Source organism: Oncorhynchus kisutch, linkage group LG26, assembly GCF_002021735.2.
Source record: "Oncorhynchus kisutch isolate 150728-3 linkage group LG26, Okis_V2, whole genome shotgun sequence".
NCBI classification, from domain to species: Eukaryota; Metazoa; Chordata; class Actinopteri; order Salmoniformes; family Salmonidae; genus Oncorhynchus; species Oncorhynchus kisutch.
In genome coordinates, this window is record NC_034199.2 from 25330212 (window position 1) to 25347079 (window position 16868).

The 16868-nt window shown below is 42.6% G+C and overlaps 2 protein-coding genes across 2 annotated transcripts; both read left to right on the forward strand.

Moving 5' to 3' along the window:
• Nucleotides 1–551: 551 nt before the first annotated feature.
• LOC109871376 (potassium voltage-gated channel subfamily E member 2) lies at nt 552–1761 on the forward strand. Its single transcript, XM_031806006.1, has 2 exons — nt 552–749; nt 1293–1761. The coding sequence occupies exon 2, from the start codon at nt 1299–1301 to the stop codon at nt 1629–1631; it is 333 nt and encodes a 110-aa protein (XP_031661866.1). The 5' UTR covers nt 552–749; nt 1293–1298; the 3' UTR covers nt 1632–1761.
• A 7418-nt stretch (nt 1762–9179) lies between these two features.
• LOC109871057 (calsequestrin-2-like) lies at nt 9180–16504 on the forward strand. Its single transcript, XM_020461845.2, has 11 exons — nt 9180–9735; nt 13036–13120; nt 13318–13418; nt 13498–13609; nt 14247–14320; nt 14416–14546; nt 14869–14914; nt 15043–15097; nt 15363–15463; nt 15564–15638; nt 15769–16504. Exons 1-11 carry the CDS (start codon nt 9499–9501, stop codon nt 15991–15993), a joined length of 1242 nt encoding a protein of 413 aa, XP_020317434.1. The 5' UTR covers nt 9180–9498; the 3' UTR covers nt 15994–16504.
• The last annotated feature ends 364 nt before the right edge of the window (nt 16505–16868 follow it).

A 16868-nucleotide genomic window follows, 5' to 3' on the forward strand; every position in this document is an offset into this window, starting at 1 on the left:
ACCCTAGCCATAATATGAACTCTTATGTTCAACCTTAATGTATGTTTAACCCTGGCTCAACCCTAAACCCCCCGAATGCCCAATTTAATCCCTGAGGTACACGTGGTGACAGTACACCAGGAGAAGTTGTCTGCCATCTAGTGGAAAATGTGGGTACTGCTATGGAATTTCACAAGCAGGAACATTGTCAGTACTAGGTGAATTGCAAAAGGCTATAGAACAGCTCCACTACTAAACTTTACCTAAACATGTTTGCAAAGACTATTACACTTAACACTATTGTTTTGAATGCTAGCATGTTTGAGATCCTTTTTGAGTACATGACTTCAAGTATTACAACTTATTTCACAATTGATAGTAGTGCCACTGTTTAGGAATCCAATATAGGCTACAGTGTGTGTTTGTGTGGCAGGGTGAGAGTGACCCTCAACACTCTACTCCCCTTTCCATATCAGCTGAGCTTGATGCTTTTCTCAAGGTCATCAGAAACACTTGCACACACACACACACACACACACACAAGAAAACACACACACACAAGCAAACAATGTAGATCAAATATGAGCAGTGTTTCTTTTTGTACCGGTCTGTCTGTCCTAGGCTGAGGTTGGCTGGTTAGTTGGTTGATTGTGTGGTATTTGTCTCTTTCTCATCCTACTTCCCCCCTCCAGGACCCTGCCTCTTTCTCAACGCCTGTGATTGTAACATCTTCTCAACCTTCCTGGAGCGATACAGGAAACCCTGAACAGGTCAGATATTTTCTTGTTTAAGTCACAACTGGGCGGTATGAAGGTTCACTGTCTGATTCTGTATGTACAGTATGAAGGTTCACTGTCTGATTCTGTATGTACAGTATGAAGGTTCACTGTCTGATTCTGTATGTACAGTATGAAGGTTCACTGTCTGATTCTGTATGTACAGTATGAAGGTTCACTGTCTGATTCTGTATGTACAGTATGAAGGTTCACTGTCTGATTCTGTATGTACAGTGTGAAGGTTCACTGTCTGATTCTGTATATACAGTATGAAGGTTCACTGTCTGATTCTGTAAATACAGTATTAAGGTTCACTGGCTGATTCTGTATGTACAGTATGAAGGTTCACTGTCTGATTCTGTAAATGCAATATGAAGGTTCACTGTCTGATTCTGTATATACTGTATTGTCTGTGTATGTGCTTGGTAGTGTATTCTTATATGCAGATTCAGTGCACAGATCACAGGAAGACAGTACAATGTCAATGTCTTCACCCCTGTCACTGATCAAATTCACTCTCTTTACCCCGCCCACCAGGTGATCATGCTGCCTAATTGGTCAAACATGACCCTCCACCTGGAGGACTCTCTGACCCGTGCCCTGGGCCATTATCTTGACAACTGGAGCCGGAACTCCTCGAAGGCAGAACAGGCTCTGGACAACACTCTGGCAGAGGAGAACTTCAGGAACGTCATATGGTATCTGATAGTGATGATCGGAATGTTTGCCTTCATCGTCGTGGCGATCCTGGTGAGCACGGTGAAGTCGAAGCGGCGTGAGCATTCTAACGACCCCTACCATAAATACATTGAGGAAGACTGGACCGCCCAGCTCCAACAGCAGAGCTTCGTCATCAACAACCCCACGGCCAACTAACCCAATGTATATTCACACGCCATATACAAACACCAGTGGTGGAAAAGTACCCAATTGTCATACCTGAGTAAAAGTAAGGATATCTGAATAGAGAATGACTCAAGTAAAAGTAAAAGTCACCCAGTAAAATTCTACTTGAGTAAAAGTCTAAAAGTATTTGGTTTTAAATATACTTAAGTATCACAACTAAATGTAATTTCTAAAATATACTTAAGTATCAAAAGTAAAAGTATAAATCATTTCAAATTCCTTATACTAACAAACAAGACTGCACCATTTTTAATTGTTTTATTTACAGATAGCCAGGGGCACACTCCAACACTCAGATATAATTGATAAATGAAGCACGTGTGTTTAGTGAGTCTGCCAGATCAGAGGTTAAGTGTGTGAATTTGACAATTTTTCTGTTCTGCTAAGCATTCAAAAGGAAAATGTATGGAGTAAAAAGTACATGATTTTCTTTAGGAATGCAGTGAACTAAAAGTAGTCAAAAATATCAATAGTAAAGTACAGATACCCAAAAAATCTACTTAAGTTGTACTTTATAGTATATTTACTTAAGCACTTTGACCACTGACAAACACACAGGCACATAGAGAGGAATATGAATACTGTATTTTTGTATTGAACAAAGCCTATGGGAAAATACATTTCGTTTTTGTAGGGTTTTTAGATAAATGCCAAAAATAAGGTTTAGGAGATTTTATAGGTTTTGTTCTCTGAGATAATCGTCATTAGCTAAAAGAAATTGTGAATTTTGAAGCATTTACGGAAAACAATATGATCTCATAGAACAAAACATATAACATTTCCTAAATCTGTTAACCTCAGACCTTTTATTTCGGCATTTATACCAAAACTCAATTCTTTCCCCTTAATTTCCCCCATAGGAATGTCTGAACGAACCAGAGGAACTCATTTCCAGGTTTTGGGACTAAAAACTGGTGAGCTCTATGGCCCGAAAGTTAAATAATCTTGTGGTATCCATTAGTAACAAATGTGTTGCAGTCAATGTATAACTAATATGTTAATCATGGATTGTATTAAAAAAGTGGATCTATCAATACTGATGTGGTTATCTGGCCTCTGACTAAGATTATGTCTGCGCTAATGAAGTAGGTGAAAAGTAACAGGGCTGTCAAACCACAAGTGCCCAGTAGAGAGCAACACACACACACACTGAACAAAAATATATTTACAAAGACAAACTGAGAACAAAGAGAGAGGGAGACTGAGGTAGACTGGAGAGAGACGGGAAAGGGGTGACAGACAGGAGTAGAGAGGAATAATAAGAGCAGTATAAAATAGAGGTGCAGCTGCTACCCTACAACACTGCCTGCTCTGACTGCCCTCATGGATGTGTGTGTTTTGAGAGAGAGATTTTACTTACAGAATACTGATGCAGGTATTAGCAATTTAGCATATCACAGCATAGTTAATGCAACCCGTATAGTCAAAAGGGTGTGAATACATTCTGAAGGCACTGTAGCTACTTAGCAACTAAGCATGAACTCTTGGAAAATTAGTCCAAATGACGACCAAAAGAGATCCTAATAAAATCAAAGCATGTTAGCTAACCCTTAACCCTAACCTTAACCATAACCCTAACCCTTACCTTAACCCATAACCTTAACCCATAACCCTAACCACTAGCATAGCTAACGTTAGTCACCTAGCTAACGTTAGCCACAACAAATTGGAATTCTTAACATATCATATGTATTGCAAATTCCTAACATATTGTACGAAACAGGAAAATGGTGCCGATAGATAGGTTAGATTCTAGCCCCTAGGCAACATTATTAGCCCAGAATTTTGTTGTGTTATTACATACAGCCGGGAAGAACTTTTGGATATCAGAGCGACGGTAACTCACCAGCATTACCAGCATTATGACCAGGAATATGACTTTCCCGAATTGGACCCTTTGTTCGTACCCCCAAGGTAATTTAAATGATTCCAGAGGCTGATCCATAACACAGCCGGTGGAGAAGAGATATTCCGAGTGGACCCACGCACACAACCCACTGCTTCCAGTATGTTACTTGCTAATGTTCAGTCTCTGGATACTAAAGTTGATGAGCTCAGGGTGAGGATTTCCTTCTCGAGAGACATCAGGGATTGTAACATACTCTGTTTCACGGAAACAAAGCTCTCTCTGGATATACTCTCTGAGTCCATACTGCCAGTTGGGGTCTTAGTTCATCGCGCAGACAGGAATTAATATCTGTCCGGGAAGAAGAAGGGCAGGGGTGTATGTTTCATGATTAACTACTCATAGTGTGATTGTGATAACATACAGGTCCTTTATGTTCACTCGAACTAGAATACCTCACAATCAAATGCCAATCGAAATTACCAGGAGAATTCTCTTCGGTTTAGTCACAGCCAAGTTTATTCCCCCTCAAGCCGATACCTTGATTGCCCTCAAAGAACTTCACTGGACTTTATGCAAACTAAGGCCACATTTATTGTAGCTGGGGATTTTAACAATGCAAATTTGACGAAAAACCTACCGAAGTTATATCAACACATTGACTGTAGTATTTGCGCTGTTAAAACACTTGACCACTGCTACTCCAACTTCCGGGATGCCTACAAGGCCCTCCCCCGCCCTCCCTTCGGAAAATCTGATCACGACTCCATTTTGCTCCTCCCTTCCTATAAGCAGAAACTCAAACAGGAAGTACCCGTGCTAAGTGCTATTCAATGCTGGACTGACCAATTGGAATCCACGCTTCAAGATTGTTTTGATCACGCAGACTGGGACATGTTCTGGAAAGTCTCTGAGAATAACATTGACTAATACACTGATACGGTGACTGAGTTTATCAGGAAGTGTATTGGAGATGTTGTACCCACTCTGACTATTAAAACCTACCCTAACCGGAAACCGTGGAAAGATGGCAGCATTCACGCAAAACTGAAAGCACAAACCACCACATTTAACCATGGCAAGGTGACTGGGAATATGGCCGAATACAAACAGTGTAGTTATTCCCTCCATAAGGCAATCAAGCAGGCAAAACGTTAGTATAGAGACAAAGGGGAGTCGCAATCAACGGTTCAGACACAAGACGTATGTGGCAGGGTGTACAGACAATTACGGACTACAAAGGGAAAACCAGCCACGTCGCTGACAGTGTTGTGGTGTCTCTCTTATTGTGATGTTTGTTTTGTCCTATATTTTTATTTTTAATCCCAGCCCACGTCACCGCAGGAGGCCTTTTGCCTTCTGGAAGACCATCATTTGTTTATAATTAACTGACTTGCCTAGTTAAATAAAGGTGAAATAAAAAAATATTTACAAAAATACAAAAAATCTTCGCCTGCTTTGAGGATAACACAATGCAGCCCGACTCGGCCTCCATCTCTGTGGCCAACATGAGTAAGACATTTATACGTGTTAACCCTCACAAGGCTGCCGGCCCAGACGGCATCCCTAGACACGTCCTCAGAGCATGCGCAGACCAACTGGCTGGAGTGTTTACGGCCATATTCAATCTCTCCCTATCCCAGTCTGCTGTCCTCAAATGCTTCAAGATGGCCACCATTGTTCCTGTACCCAAGAAAGCAAAGGTAACTGAACTAAATGACTATCGCCCCGTAGCACTCACTTCTGTCATCATGAAGTGCTTTGAGAGACTGGTCAAGGATCATATCACCTCTACCTTACCTGACACCCTAGACCCACTTCAATTTGCTTACCTACCCAATAGATCCACAGACGATGCCATCACCCTCACACTGCCATATCCCTTTCCTTTCCATCTGGACAAGAGGAATACCTATGTAAGAATGCTGTTCATTGACTATAGCTCAGCATTCAACACCATAGTACTCTCCCAGCTCATCATTAAGCTTGAGGCCCTGGGTCTGAACCCCGCCCTGTGCAACTGGGTCTTGGACTTCCTGACATGCCGCCCCCAGGTGGTGAAGGTAGGAAACAACACCTCCACTTCGCTGATCCTAAACACTGGGACTACCTGCCCTCCAGTAAACCTACAGCACCAGATGTCACATGAAGGCCAAAAAGATCATCAAGGACAACAACCACCCGAGCCACTACCTGTTCACCCCACTATCATCCAGAAGGCAAGGTCTGTACAGGTGCATCAAAGCTGGGACCGAGAGACTGAAAAACAGCATCTATCTCAAGGCCATCATACTGTTAAATAGCCATCACTAGCACATTCGAGGCTGCTGCCCTATATACATAGACTTGGAATCACTGGCCGCTTTAATAATTGAACACTAGTCACTTTAATAATGTTAAAATATTTTGCTTTACCAATTTCATATGTAAACACTGTATTCTATTCTACTGTATCTTAGTCTATGCCGCTCTGAGATTGCCCGTCCAAATATTCTTAATTCCATTCCTTTACATAGATTTGTGTGTATTGTTGTGAAATGGTTAGATATTACTTGTTAGATATTACTGCACTGTTGGAGCTAGAAACACAAGCATTTCGCTACACGTGCAATAACATCTGCTAAACGTGTGTCTGTGACCAATAAAATGTCATTTGATTTGAATTGCAATTCGTAATACAGTTGAAGTCAGAAGTTTACATACACCTTAGCCAAATACATTTAAACTCAGTTTTTCACAATTCCTGAAATGTAGTCTTAGTAAAAATTCCCTGTCTTAGGTCAGTTATGATCACCACTTTATTTTAAGAATGTGAAAAGTCAGAATAATAGTAGAGAGAATTATTTATTTCTCAAAGACCCATTTGTGACCAATTTTTAACTGATGTCTTGAGATGTTGCTTCAGTATATCCACCTAATTTTCCTTTCCTCATGATGCCATCTATTTTGTGAAGTGCACCAGTCCCTCCTGCAGCAAAGCACCCCCGCAACATGATGCTGCCACCCCCGTGCTTCACGGTTGGGATGGTGTTCTTCGGCTTTGCAAGCCTCCCCCTTTTTCCTCCAAACATAAGGATGGTCATTATGGCCAAACAGTTTTATTTTTGTTTCATCAGACCAGAGGACATTTCTCCAAAAAGTACAATCTTTGTCCCAATGCGCAGTTGCAAACTGTAGTCTGGCTTTTTTATGGCGGTTTTGTAGCAGTGGCTTCTTCCTTGCTGAGTGGCCTCTCAGGTTATGTCGATATAGGACGTGTTTTACTGTGGATATAGATACTTTTGTACCTGTTTCCTCCAGCATCTTCACAGGGTCCTTTGCTGTTGTTCAGGGATTGATTTGCACTTTTCGCACAAAAGTACGTTCATTTCTAGGAGACAGAATGCGTCTCCTTCCTGAGTGGTATGACGGCTGCGTGGTCCCATAGTGTTTAGACTTGCGTTATATTGGTTGTACAGATGAACGTGGTACCTTCTGGCGTTTGGAAATTGCTCAGAAGGATGAACCGGACTTGTGGAGGTCTACAATTTTTTTTCTGAGGTCTTGGCTGATTTCTTTTGATTTTCCCATGATGTCAAGCAATGAGGCACTGAGTTTGAAGGTAGGCCTTGAAATACATCCACAGGTATACCTCCAATTGACTCAAATTATGTCAATTAGCCTATCAGAAGCTTCTAAAGCCATGACATCATTTTCTGGAATTATCCAAGCTATTTAAAGGCCCAGTTAACTTAGTGCATGTAAACTTCTGACCCACTGGAATTGTGATACAGGGAATTCTAAGTGAAATAATCTGTCTGTAAACAATTGTTGGAAAAATTACTTGTGTCATGCACAAAGTAGATGTCCTAACCAACTTGCCAAAGCTATAGTTTGTTAAGAAGAAATTTGTGGAGTGGTTGAAAAACTAGTTTTAAGGACTCCAACCTAAGTATATGTAAACGTCCGACTTCAACTGTATACCATGCGAATTGTAATTCATAACATATCATACGAAATGGATGCTGGACATCCACAAATCACATACCATACCAAACGTAACATTTCATACTAATTTGAGTCTCATAGATTGACTTTAACTATGTTATATCTACCCCCGAGTCCAGGTTGCACAAGTATGAAGACAAGCTGCAATTCTCCTCTTCCTACAGCAGGGATGGTAAAGTATGGAGTTGACTCTGTGATATTTCCTGCAAGTGAACTGAACAAACACACAACCTTCCTTTTTTGCCAGTATAAAACTTAGCAATAGTAATCACTATCCATTTACAGTACATTGAAGTTGTGATAACACCAAGCATGGCCTGCTAGCAGGTTACTTCTTCATCAGAGACTCTGAGCCATACAATGTACTGTAAGCCCAGGCTGTTCCATTTTAGCCCCAGTGACAATGAGAAAGCAGAGAGATCGGGTTACTGTCTCTGCAAGGCTGAAAACAAACCTTGACAAAAAAGACTCATGTTACTGTCCTCATCAGTTAGACTACCCAGAGACACACATAGTCACACAGGCAGTGTACTCAAAGAAAATGGTGCCTGGGTCACACGTTTTATATTTTGCTGAGATCAAGCCTTTGTTTTGCTTTGCATATAGTCATTGGCAACGGGTAAACTACATGCTCACACATGCATACCACAGGAAGGGAGGACAGCTCATGATAATGCATGAAAACCATGTGTTTGATGTATTTAATACCATTTCACACTTTTGAAAAACTAGATGATTACTTATGGATTACTTTTAAATTCAGAAAGGATGTTTGGGAAAAAATACATTATATGACACCTTTCTGTTTTCTCAATGGCATTAAATTCAGCATTGAAGTCTAACCACAAGTCAGAAACCACTAACGATGCTTCTTATGGAGAAAGTCGTTAATTACAATTTTGGACAGGTAACTAGAAACTGTAATGGATTACATTTAGAAAGTAACCTACCCAACCCTGCCTAATTTCCCAGTTAAGCCTATCCTCTCAAAGGAGAGTACATTTACCTTCCCTCCATAGGCTGTCGACAGGCACACGAATGCACTCACGCACACACACACAATGTCAGAGTCTCCTTGTCTGATTATTCCTTTTGACTGTAACTGTAACCCCCAGCCAACACCTCCTCCTACCCTAGTCTGATTCCAACAGTATGCTCCAACAGACAACTACACCAACTACCACAGCAATGGGACAGCTAGTGTTAAAGTAGCCACTATAAAGCTATCGCAATTATATTCTAGTTGCATTCAGGCGCTGTCCATTAGCCTGTCACTGCATGCATCTATCAACATACACTAGACGTTGTGGAGTGGGACACTGTTAGCATAATGCTAACCTGTTGGGAACACCCGTTTCACAGTGCTGAGCACTGTTCAGGAGTCTCTTTTTATGCTCATGGTTACAAACCCAATCTGTAGTGACTGTTAGAACTCTAGATATGCAGACCCCAGATTGCTATCATCCCAAAATCTCCTCAGCACAGCTCTCTCTCATTCCTCCCAACATGCCAAGTAGAAACGCCATGGTGTGAGAGTGTGAGCAGAGAGCAGAGGCCTGTTAAAACCCACTATCTCCTCTCTCCTCTCGTGCTCTTTCTCTCTCTATCTCTCTCACTCACCTATTTATTTTTAGCACCTAAACAACTGGTCTCCTAAAAATGGGCCTGTGTGTGGTGGCCAGGGGGAGAGGGGCGCTGCTATGTACGGTATCTAGCCCCCCAGCGCTCCAAGTCTGTCAGGTCTGTTCTTTCCCTTTGTCTCGGCTGGAGAGAGGGAGCAAGGAAGTGAAACAGGGAGAGAGAGGATCGCTGGTTCCTAAACAAGCCTTGGGCATTGGACTATAGAGGACTGCTTGGAAGGAGACTCAAGGAGATGTATACTATAATTTAAGGGCAACGCTGACCTTCCTCAGCCTAAGTACTCTTGTGGAGGCCATATCTAGTGATTAAAGGTTACTCTGTGATTCTCGAGGTGTGTGGTCGTTCATAACACGTCCCTAAACCATGCTTGCCCTGTGGCTGCTCCTGCTCCCGTGCCTGTCTCTGTCACCGCTCGCTCAGACCGAGAAGGGACTGGAGTTCCCTCGCTATGACGGGAAAGACAGAGTCATCGACATCAATAACAAGAACTACCAGAAGGCCATGAAGAAGTACACCATGATGTGTCTGCTGTACCACAAACCCATCCCTGATGGGAAGGAGCTGCAGAAACAACACCTGATGACTGAGATGGTGCTGGAGGTAAGCCTGAGGAGGAGGAAGCGAGAAAAAGGGAGATGGTGAGTCTAGGAACGAGATGGTGAAGAAACGATGAAGGAGGACAAGGCAGAGAGAGAGATAAGGAGGAGAAGAAAGAGATGGTGGGTAGAGAAGAAAGAGAAGAGTCACTAGGGAGGGGGAGCACCTGGGCTGGACTGAGGTGATTTAACAATCTGGGGTCACTGGGTCAGCTAGACCCACTCCATAAATCATTACAGTACCTAGACATTAGAGTGTCCCAATGGGCACAGAACCCACAATTTACTGAAGTGGTTAAGAGTGAGAGCTAGAATGAGAGACTGTAATAAAACGTTGTCATAAAATGGCTGTCATTCAATTGAACATGATCAACTGATTGAATACATACTCAAGACTGAGCTACCCCATCACAAGTCAATCAGTGATTCTTATGACTTTGAGATACGTGTGTGTGTGTGTGTGTGTGTGTGTGTGTGTGTGTGTGTGTGTGTGTGTGTGTGTGTGTGTGTGTGTGTGTGTGTGTGTGTGTGTGTGTGTGTGTGCGTGTGTGCGTGTGTGCGTGCGTGCGTGCGTGCGTGCGTGCGTGCGTGCGTGCGTGCGTGCGTGCGTCTCCAGTGCTGTCAGTTAAGGATATTTCTGTTAATTCATTCGGCACTTCCCATAGTAATGTATATTATTCACCCCTGCTCTCTGCCACAGGCACAAATAGGACCGGCACACATGCCCTTTATGTTATTGAGCTATACATGTGAAGGGCATTGCAGTAGGTCTGTCTCTCTCCCTGTTTTGCTTTTACACTTAGATTGAGTCGGTCTTAAAATACTATGTCAATGACATGAATATTTATTAATTAGAAAGTTGGCTAACTGATTATAACATTCGCTAATGTTCTATGACGGCATCTATATTATAATGTGCTATGAATACATTTATAAGGTAAAGAGTACTTCATTTGAAGCTACTTCAAGTAAAGTGTCAGTTACTATCCCACTTCAGCAGAGCTGTGACAGTGGACTACTGTGGCCTAATCTCCCCTCTCTAGCTGTCCTGTGCTCCTCATGGCTTGTGTTGAGTTAGAGTATGATGTGCAGCAGATAACCTGAGCACAGTCTCTCACTCCTAATAGCCTCAGATATTTAACTCACCACAGGTGGACTGGACTAGGGTTAGGGCCCTGGGTCATCATAATTAACATAATTACTTGCTCTATTGCTTCGCTACAGGTTATCTGTATAGGATTGCATCCATGTTCCATTATTTTATAAGGAGCCAACAGAGTGAGGTTTGTTTGAAGAGTCCACTTCTGGCCTTTCTTCATCACTCTGTCAGTGTTTCATCAACATACAGTATCTCATGCTTTAATAATGGCTACTTGTTCCAAGTTGCATGTGGTAATGTATGTTGTGTTGTATTCTGTCTAGGCCTATGTGTTCTTTGTTTGGGTTTGCTAAAGGTTGAAAAATGTACCGCTTTGCTGAGTTGTCAAAAGTATGACAAAGACTTTCTTCTTGTCTACAACCAATGGAGAGTCCATGCTTCTACATGTTAACACCGATAACTGTATTCATAAAGTGCTTTTCAAACATGATGTTCAAAGCCCTGAATGATCACCTGTCAACGTATTATCTGGATGAAGACAGACTAATCACTGTTCCCCTCCTGATATTTCGGTCAGTCGGGTATTCTTAGCTTCAATTTGCCTTGGTATCTGTCAGAGCTCAAGGCCTTGGCTGGCAGACCCTCACCTATTGAGACCACAATGGCTGTTAGGTTTCTGGCATGGATATGGAGCATGGCACTTCTAGTCATCATATATATATATATATATATATATATATATACAGTGCCTTGCGAAAGTATTCGGGCCCCTTGAACTTTGCGACCTTTTGCCACATTTCAGGCTTCAAACATAAAGATATAAAACTGTATTTTTTTGTGAAGAATCAACAACAAGTGGGACACAATCATGAAGTGGAACGACATTTATTGGATCTTTCAAACTTTTTTAACAAATAAAAAACTGAAAAATTGGGCGTGCAAAATTATTCAGCCCCCTTAAGTTAATACTTTGTAGCGCCACCTTTTGCTGCGATTACAGCTGTAAGTCGCTTGGGGTATGTCTCTATCAGTTTTGCACATCGAGAGACTGAAATGTTTCCCCATTCCTCCTTGCAAAACAGCTCGAGCTCAGTGAGGTTGGATGGAGAGCATTTGTGAACAGCAGTTTTCAGTTCTTTCCACAGATTCTCGATTGGATTCAGGTCTGGACTTTGACAGGGCCATTCTAACACCTGGATATGTTTATTTTTGAACCATTCCATTGTAGATTTAGCTTTATGTTTTGGATCATTGTCTTGTTGGAAGACAAATCTCCGTCCCAGTCTCAGGTCTTTTGCAGACTCCATCAGGTTTTCTTCCAGAATGGTCCTGTATTTGGCTCCATCCATCTTCACATCAATTTTAACCATCTTCCCTGTCCCTGCTGAAGAAAAGCAGGCCCAAACGATGATGCTGCCACCACCATGTTTGACAGTGGGGATGGTGTGTTCAGGGTGATGAGCTGTGTTGCTTTTACGCCAAACATAATGTTTTGCATTGTTGCCAAAAAGTTCAATTTTGGTTTCATCTGACCAGAGCACCTTCTTCCACATGTTTGGTGTGTCTCCCAGGTGGCTTGTGGCAAACTTTAAACGACACTTTTTATGGATATCTTTAAGAAATGGCTTTCTTCTTGCCACTCTTCCATAAAGGCCAGATTTGTGCAATATACGACTGATTGTTGTCCTATGGACAGAGTCTCCCACCTCAGCTGATTTGTTAAAAAAGTTTGAAATATCCAATAAATATCATTCCACTTCATGATTGTGTCCCACTTGTTGTTGATTCTTCACAAAAAAATACAGTTTTATATATTTATCTTTGAAGCCTGAAATGTGGCAAAAGGTCGCAAAGTTCAAGGGGGCCGAATACTTTCGCAAGGCACTGTATGTATATATATATATATATATGTGTGTGTGTGTGTGTGTGTGTGTGTGTGTGTGTGTGCGCGCGCGCGCGTGCGTGCGTGCGTGCATTGCCTTGGGGCTGTTCTGTTCTCTGGACCATTATCTACTCAATAACGTCACTCCAACTAAGCCTCATCTCAGCCCTGTTTGTTTGTCTGTCCCCCTGCCAAACATGCTTCAAACTGGATCATAGTTCCTGAGTGTAGAACAACAAGGGCTCTATTGGACACTGTTCCAATTTAAGTGTTATGATGACGTTGAAAGAATGTCACTAACTGACTTTTGTCTACATCTCCAGCTGGCTGCTCAGGTTATGGAGGAAAAGGAAATTGGGTTTGGAATGGTAGACTCCCACAAAGACACCAAGGTTGCCAAGAAGCTGGGTAAGGAAACACATCAACACTTCAGTGCGAACTATAGTTGCTCATCATATTATTATAGTTGCTCATCATTATTATTATACTACATGACTATGAAGCATACTACATGAAGCACCAAAAGTTTTTTTGTGAAGCATTCAGTGAATGGTTGTAAATAATGGTCTGTACTTGACCCTCTGACCCCTGACCTCTGACCCCAGGCCTGGTGGAAGAGGGCAGTGTGTATGTGTTCAAGGCAGACCGTGTGATTGAGTTTGACGGCATGCTCTCTGCCGACACCCTGGTGGAGTTCCTTCTAGACGTGAGTGGACTGGGGGTGCCCTCATTGATACTACTCACAGATCTAGGATCAGCTTACTGTTATGTTATTTTCTCTCTAGCTTTTGGAGGAGCCTGTGGAGGTCATAGGAAATGCTCTGGAGCTGAGGGCCTTCGACAGGATGGAGGAAGACATCCGCCTCATTGGATATTTTAAGAACGAAGACTCAGAACGTGAGTGTGTGTGTGTGTCTGTCTTTCTGACTTTCTGACAATCTGTCTGTGTGTATGTGTTAAGGTTGTTTAAATGTGCTCCCTGTCATGCTAGTGTGATGGCCAGGGTTGGATGGCTATTGGCTGATCCCCTGGCCTTGATAATAACCGGGGAATTTTAAACTCACCATCCCCATGGATTTACATGTCCAATTTTACCCTCCCTCCACACACAGCTGCGAGGGCCAAATATTTTTCCATTTATCGTAAGACACCGAATCACGCTCATGATAAGCAAGGCGGCTGTCTCACCCCTGACCGACTGTGGTAGCCTAAAACTAGGGGTCAACGGGGCTCAGTTATTTCAGTATACGTATGTGTCAATGGCATCTCCCTAAAGACCAATCCTAGTCTAGCTAGCACACACAAGCTAGTAGATGCTCACTGACAGCTATGCTAAATGATAGCAGCAGAAGGGGGAATTATTCTAAATGCTGAAGGTCTACCTCTGTTCAACGGATAAGAAATAGTGTAGATATAGAGTAGTGATTATACAGTAGTACACCATCTTCAAAAGAAGTCAAATGCCCTCTGCTCTCCTCCCTCCCTCCTCCCATCCACTCCTTTCTCTTCTTCATAAACTGCTCCTTTCCTCCAGACTACAGTGCGTTCAAGGAGGCTGCAGAGCAGTTCCAACCCTACATCAAATTCTTTGCCACCTTTGAGAAAGCTGTGAGTATGCAGACATCTTATATCCTTGGTCTGTGAGAAGGGGTCCTATCAATGCAAGAAGTTGGGTGCTGATTCTGGTGTCTGTGGTGTTTAAGGTGGCCAAGGAGCTGACCCTGAAAATGAACGAGGTAGATTTCTACGAGCCCTTCATGGAGGAGCCTGTCACCCTCCCTGACAGACCCAACTCTGAGGAGGAGATCGTGGCTTTCGTCACTGAACACAGAAGGTATGGTGTAATAGTTTTTTGGGGGTGGGTGCTTATATTTGTCCTGTGTTTTCTGCATATCCCATTTCCCCCTGAGAGTCAGGTCATGGACAGGTCAGCGGCAACCCTGGAGCAATTAGGGTTACGTGCCTTGCTCAAGGGCACATCAACATATTTTTACCTTGTCTGCTCAGGATTCTAACTAGTGACATTTCGGTTACTGGTCCAAAACTCTATTCGCTAGGCTACCTGCAGCCCTACTGCGGCTGTCAGAAAAGGATCACTTCATTCTGATGATCTGATCAGTGGTCTGTGACTGATAGCGTTGCGTAATGTTTTTCAGGCCAACACTGCGAAAGCTGCGTGCTGAGGACATGTTTGAGACATGGGTGAGTTTTTTTGTCATTTCATTTACCTTATGCAAGTTCAAGGGATAGTGCAAGAAAGGCAAGTACAACAGTAAGTGTGTTCATTTCTGTCAAACCTTGGACAGCGTCTCATGATGTCTCATTTTCAGGAGGACGTTGTGGAGGGGAGCCATATAGTGGCCTTCGCAGAGGAGGAGGACCCTGGTACATCCATACATCCATATTACAGTAACATCAGCTTTGATCAGGGCCAACATCAGCTTTGATCAGGGCCAACATCAGCTTTGATCAGGGCCAACATCAGCTTTGATCAGGGCCAACATCAGCTTTGCAACATAGGTTCCTATCAGTCTTATCTGAAACTGAGAATCACTGAAATGGTTCATAGCTTTCAGGAAATCAAACAAACTTCTCCCGGCATGATAAAACACAGACTAACCTTCTTAATGTGTTGTTTGGTGGTGTTCAGATGGTTATGAGTTCCTGGAGCTGCTGAAGGAGGTGGCTAGAGACAACACCCACCACCCTGGTCTCAGCATAATCTGGATCGACCCTGATGACTTCCCACTGGTGAGACACAGACAGACGGAGAGACGGACGGACAGGATTATGTGAACTCAAGTCCCTACAGTTTCAGATCTCACAGTGTGTTCTCTCTCCATCTCCTCAGCTTATCCCCTACTGGGAGAAGACCTTCCAGGTGGACCTGTTCAAACCTCAGATCGGCGTGGTCAACGTTACTGACGTGAGTCCCCGAACAGCTCCAATACAGCATGAGGAATTGGTGGAAACCAGTCAGACATTGTGAAACTTAGATCTAACTCATGATGGTCCATGACCTTTGGCCTCTGACCTCTCTCTCTTCCTCTGGACAGGCTGACAGCATCTGGCTGGAGATGGAAGAACAAGATCTGCTCACAGCCCAGAAGCTGGCGGACTGGATAGAGAACGTCCTGTCGGGCAAGGTCAACACAGAGGATGATGATGAGGACGACGACGATGATGAGGACGATGACGACGATGATGACGACTCTGATGATGACTCTGATGATTCGGATGACTCTGATGATGAAGAAGACGACGACGACGATGATGAATAATTCAAAAACTGTGAATTTGTCATCTAGAATTAATAACATTGTTGTATAGTCTCTTTACTGTACTATCATCAAAGTTTAGGGTGAGAGAAATAGACCTAAACGCTTTTATAGAAGATTTTGTACAACGTGTCTGGCCTAAGTCAACCGCTCTGCATTATAAGAAAACCCATTAACAGCATTTGTTTTTCATGAATCTGGAAAAAGATCTATTGATAAACTGAAATCAATCTGAAAAAGAGAATTAACAATGTGCTGACAAACAAAGATGCTTGAGAAAAACCCAAACCGTACTTTCCATCCTTCCCTTAATTCTACTAATTTATGAAAATGGTTGGCGACCAAGACAAAGACATAAATCAAAATTTTGTTTGATCAATGTGGCGGCATTCCTAGGCCGTCATTGTATATAAGAATTTGTTCTTAACTAACTTGCCTAGTTAAATAAAAAAACATCTGTGAACTGCTGCTGTACACTATCCTAAACCTCAATAAAGTGTGGTATCTTTGTGTATTTTGCTGACTCCAAACCATGCCCTCTAATGCATGCTTTGTGTGTAGATAATTGCATTTTAGGTTTGGATATCAGTGCACACAGTCCCTTCTCTCCATGCCACAGTGGCTATATCTTTGTTATTACTATTGGGTCCCGTGTGGCTCAGTTGGCAGAGCATGGTGTTTGGAATAACAGGGTTGTGGGTTTGTTTCCTACGGGGGGGGCTGTGTGAAAATGTAAGACGCTCTGGATAAGAGTGCTAAATCAGTTAAATGTAAAATAAATAAATTCACACCTTTCAATGTCCACAACTCTTTTATTTCAATATATACACTACAGTTCAAAAGTTTGGTGTCACTTTGAAATTCACTTGTTTTTTTAA

Excerpts from the sequence above, each read along its gene's own strand:
- LOC109871376 (XM_031806006.1), top strand. The coding sequence starts at position 1,299 with ATGCTGCCTAATTGGTCAAACATGACCCTCCACCTGGAGGACTCTCTG.
- LOC109871057 (XM_020461845.2), top strand. The coding sequence starts at position 9,499 with ATGCTTGCCCTGTGGCTGCTCCTGCTCCCGTGCCTGTCTCTGTCACCG. Across the intron at positions 14,915-15,042 it reads AGGACATGTTTGAGACATGG|GAGGACGTTGTGGAGGGGAG; the intron begins GTGAGTTTTTTT and ends TCTCATTTTCAG. Across the intron at positions 15,098-15,362 it reads CGCAGAGGAGGAGGACCCTG|ATGGTTATGAGTTCCTGGAG; the intron begins GTACATCCATAC and ends GGTGGTGTTCAG.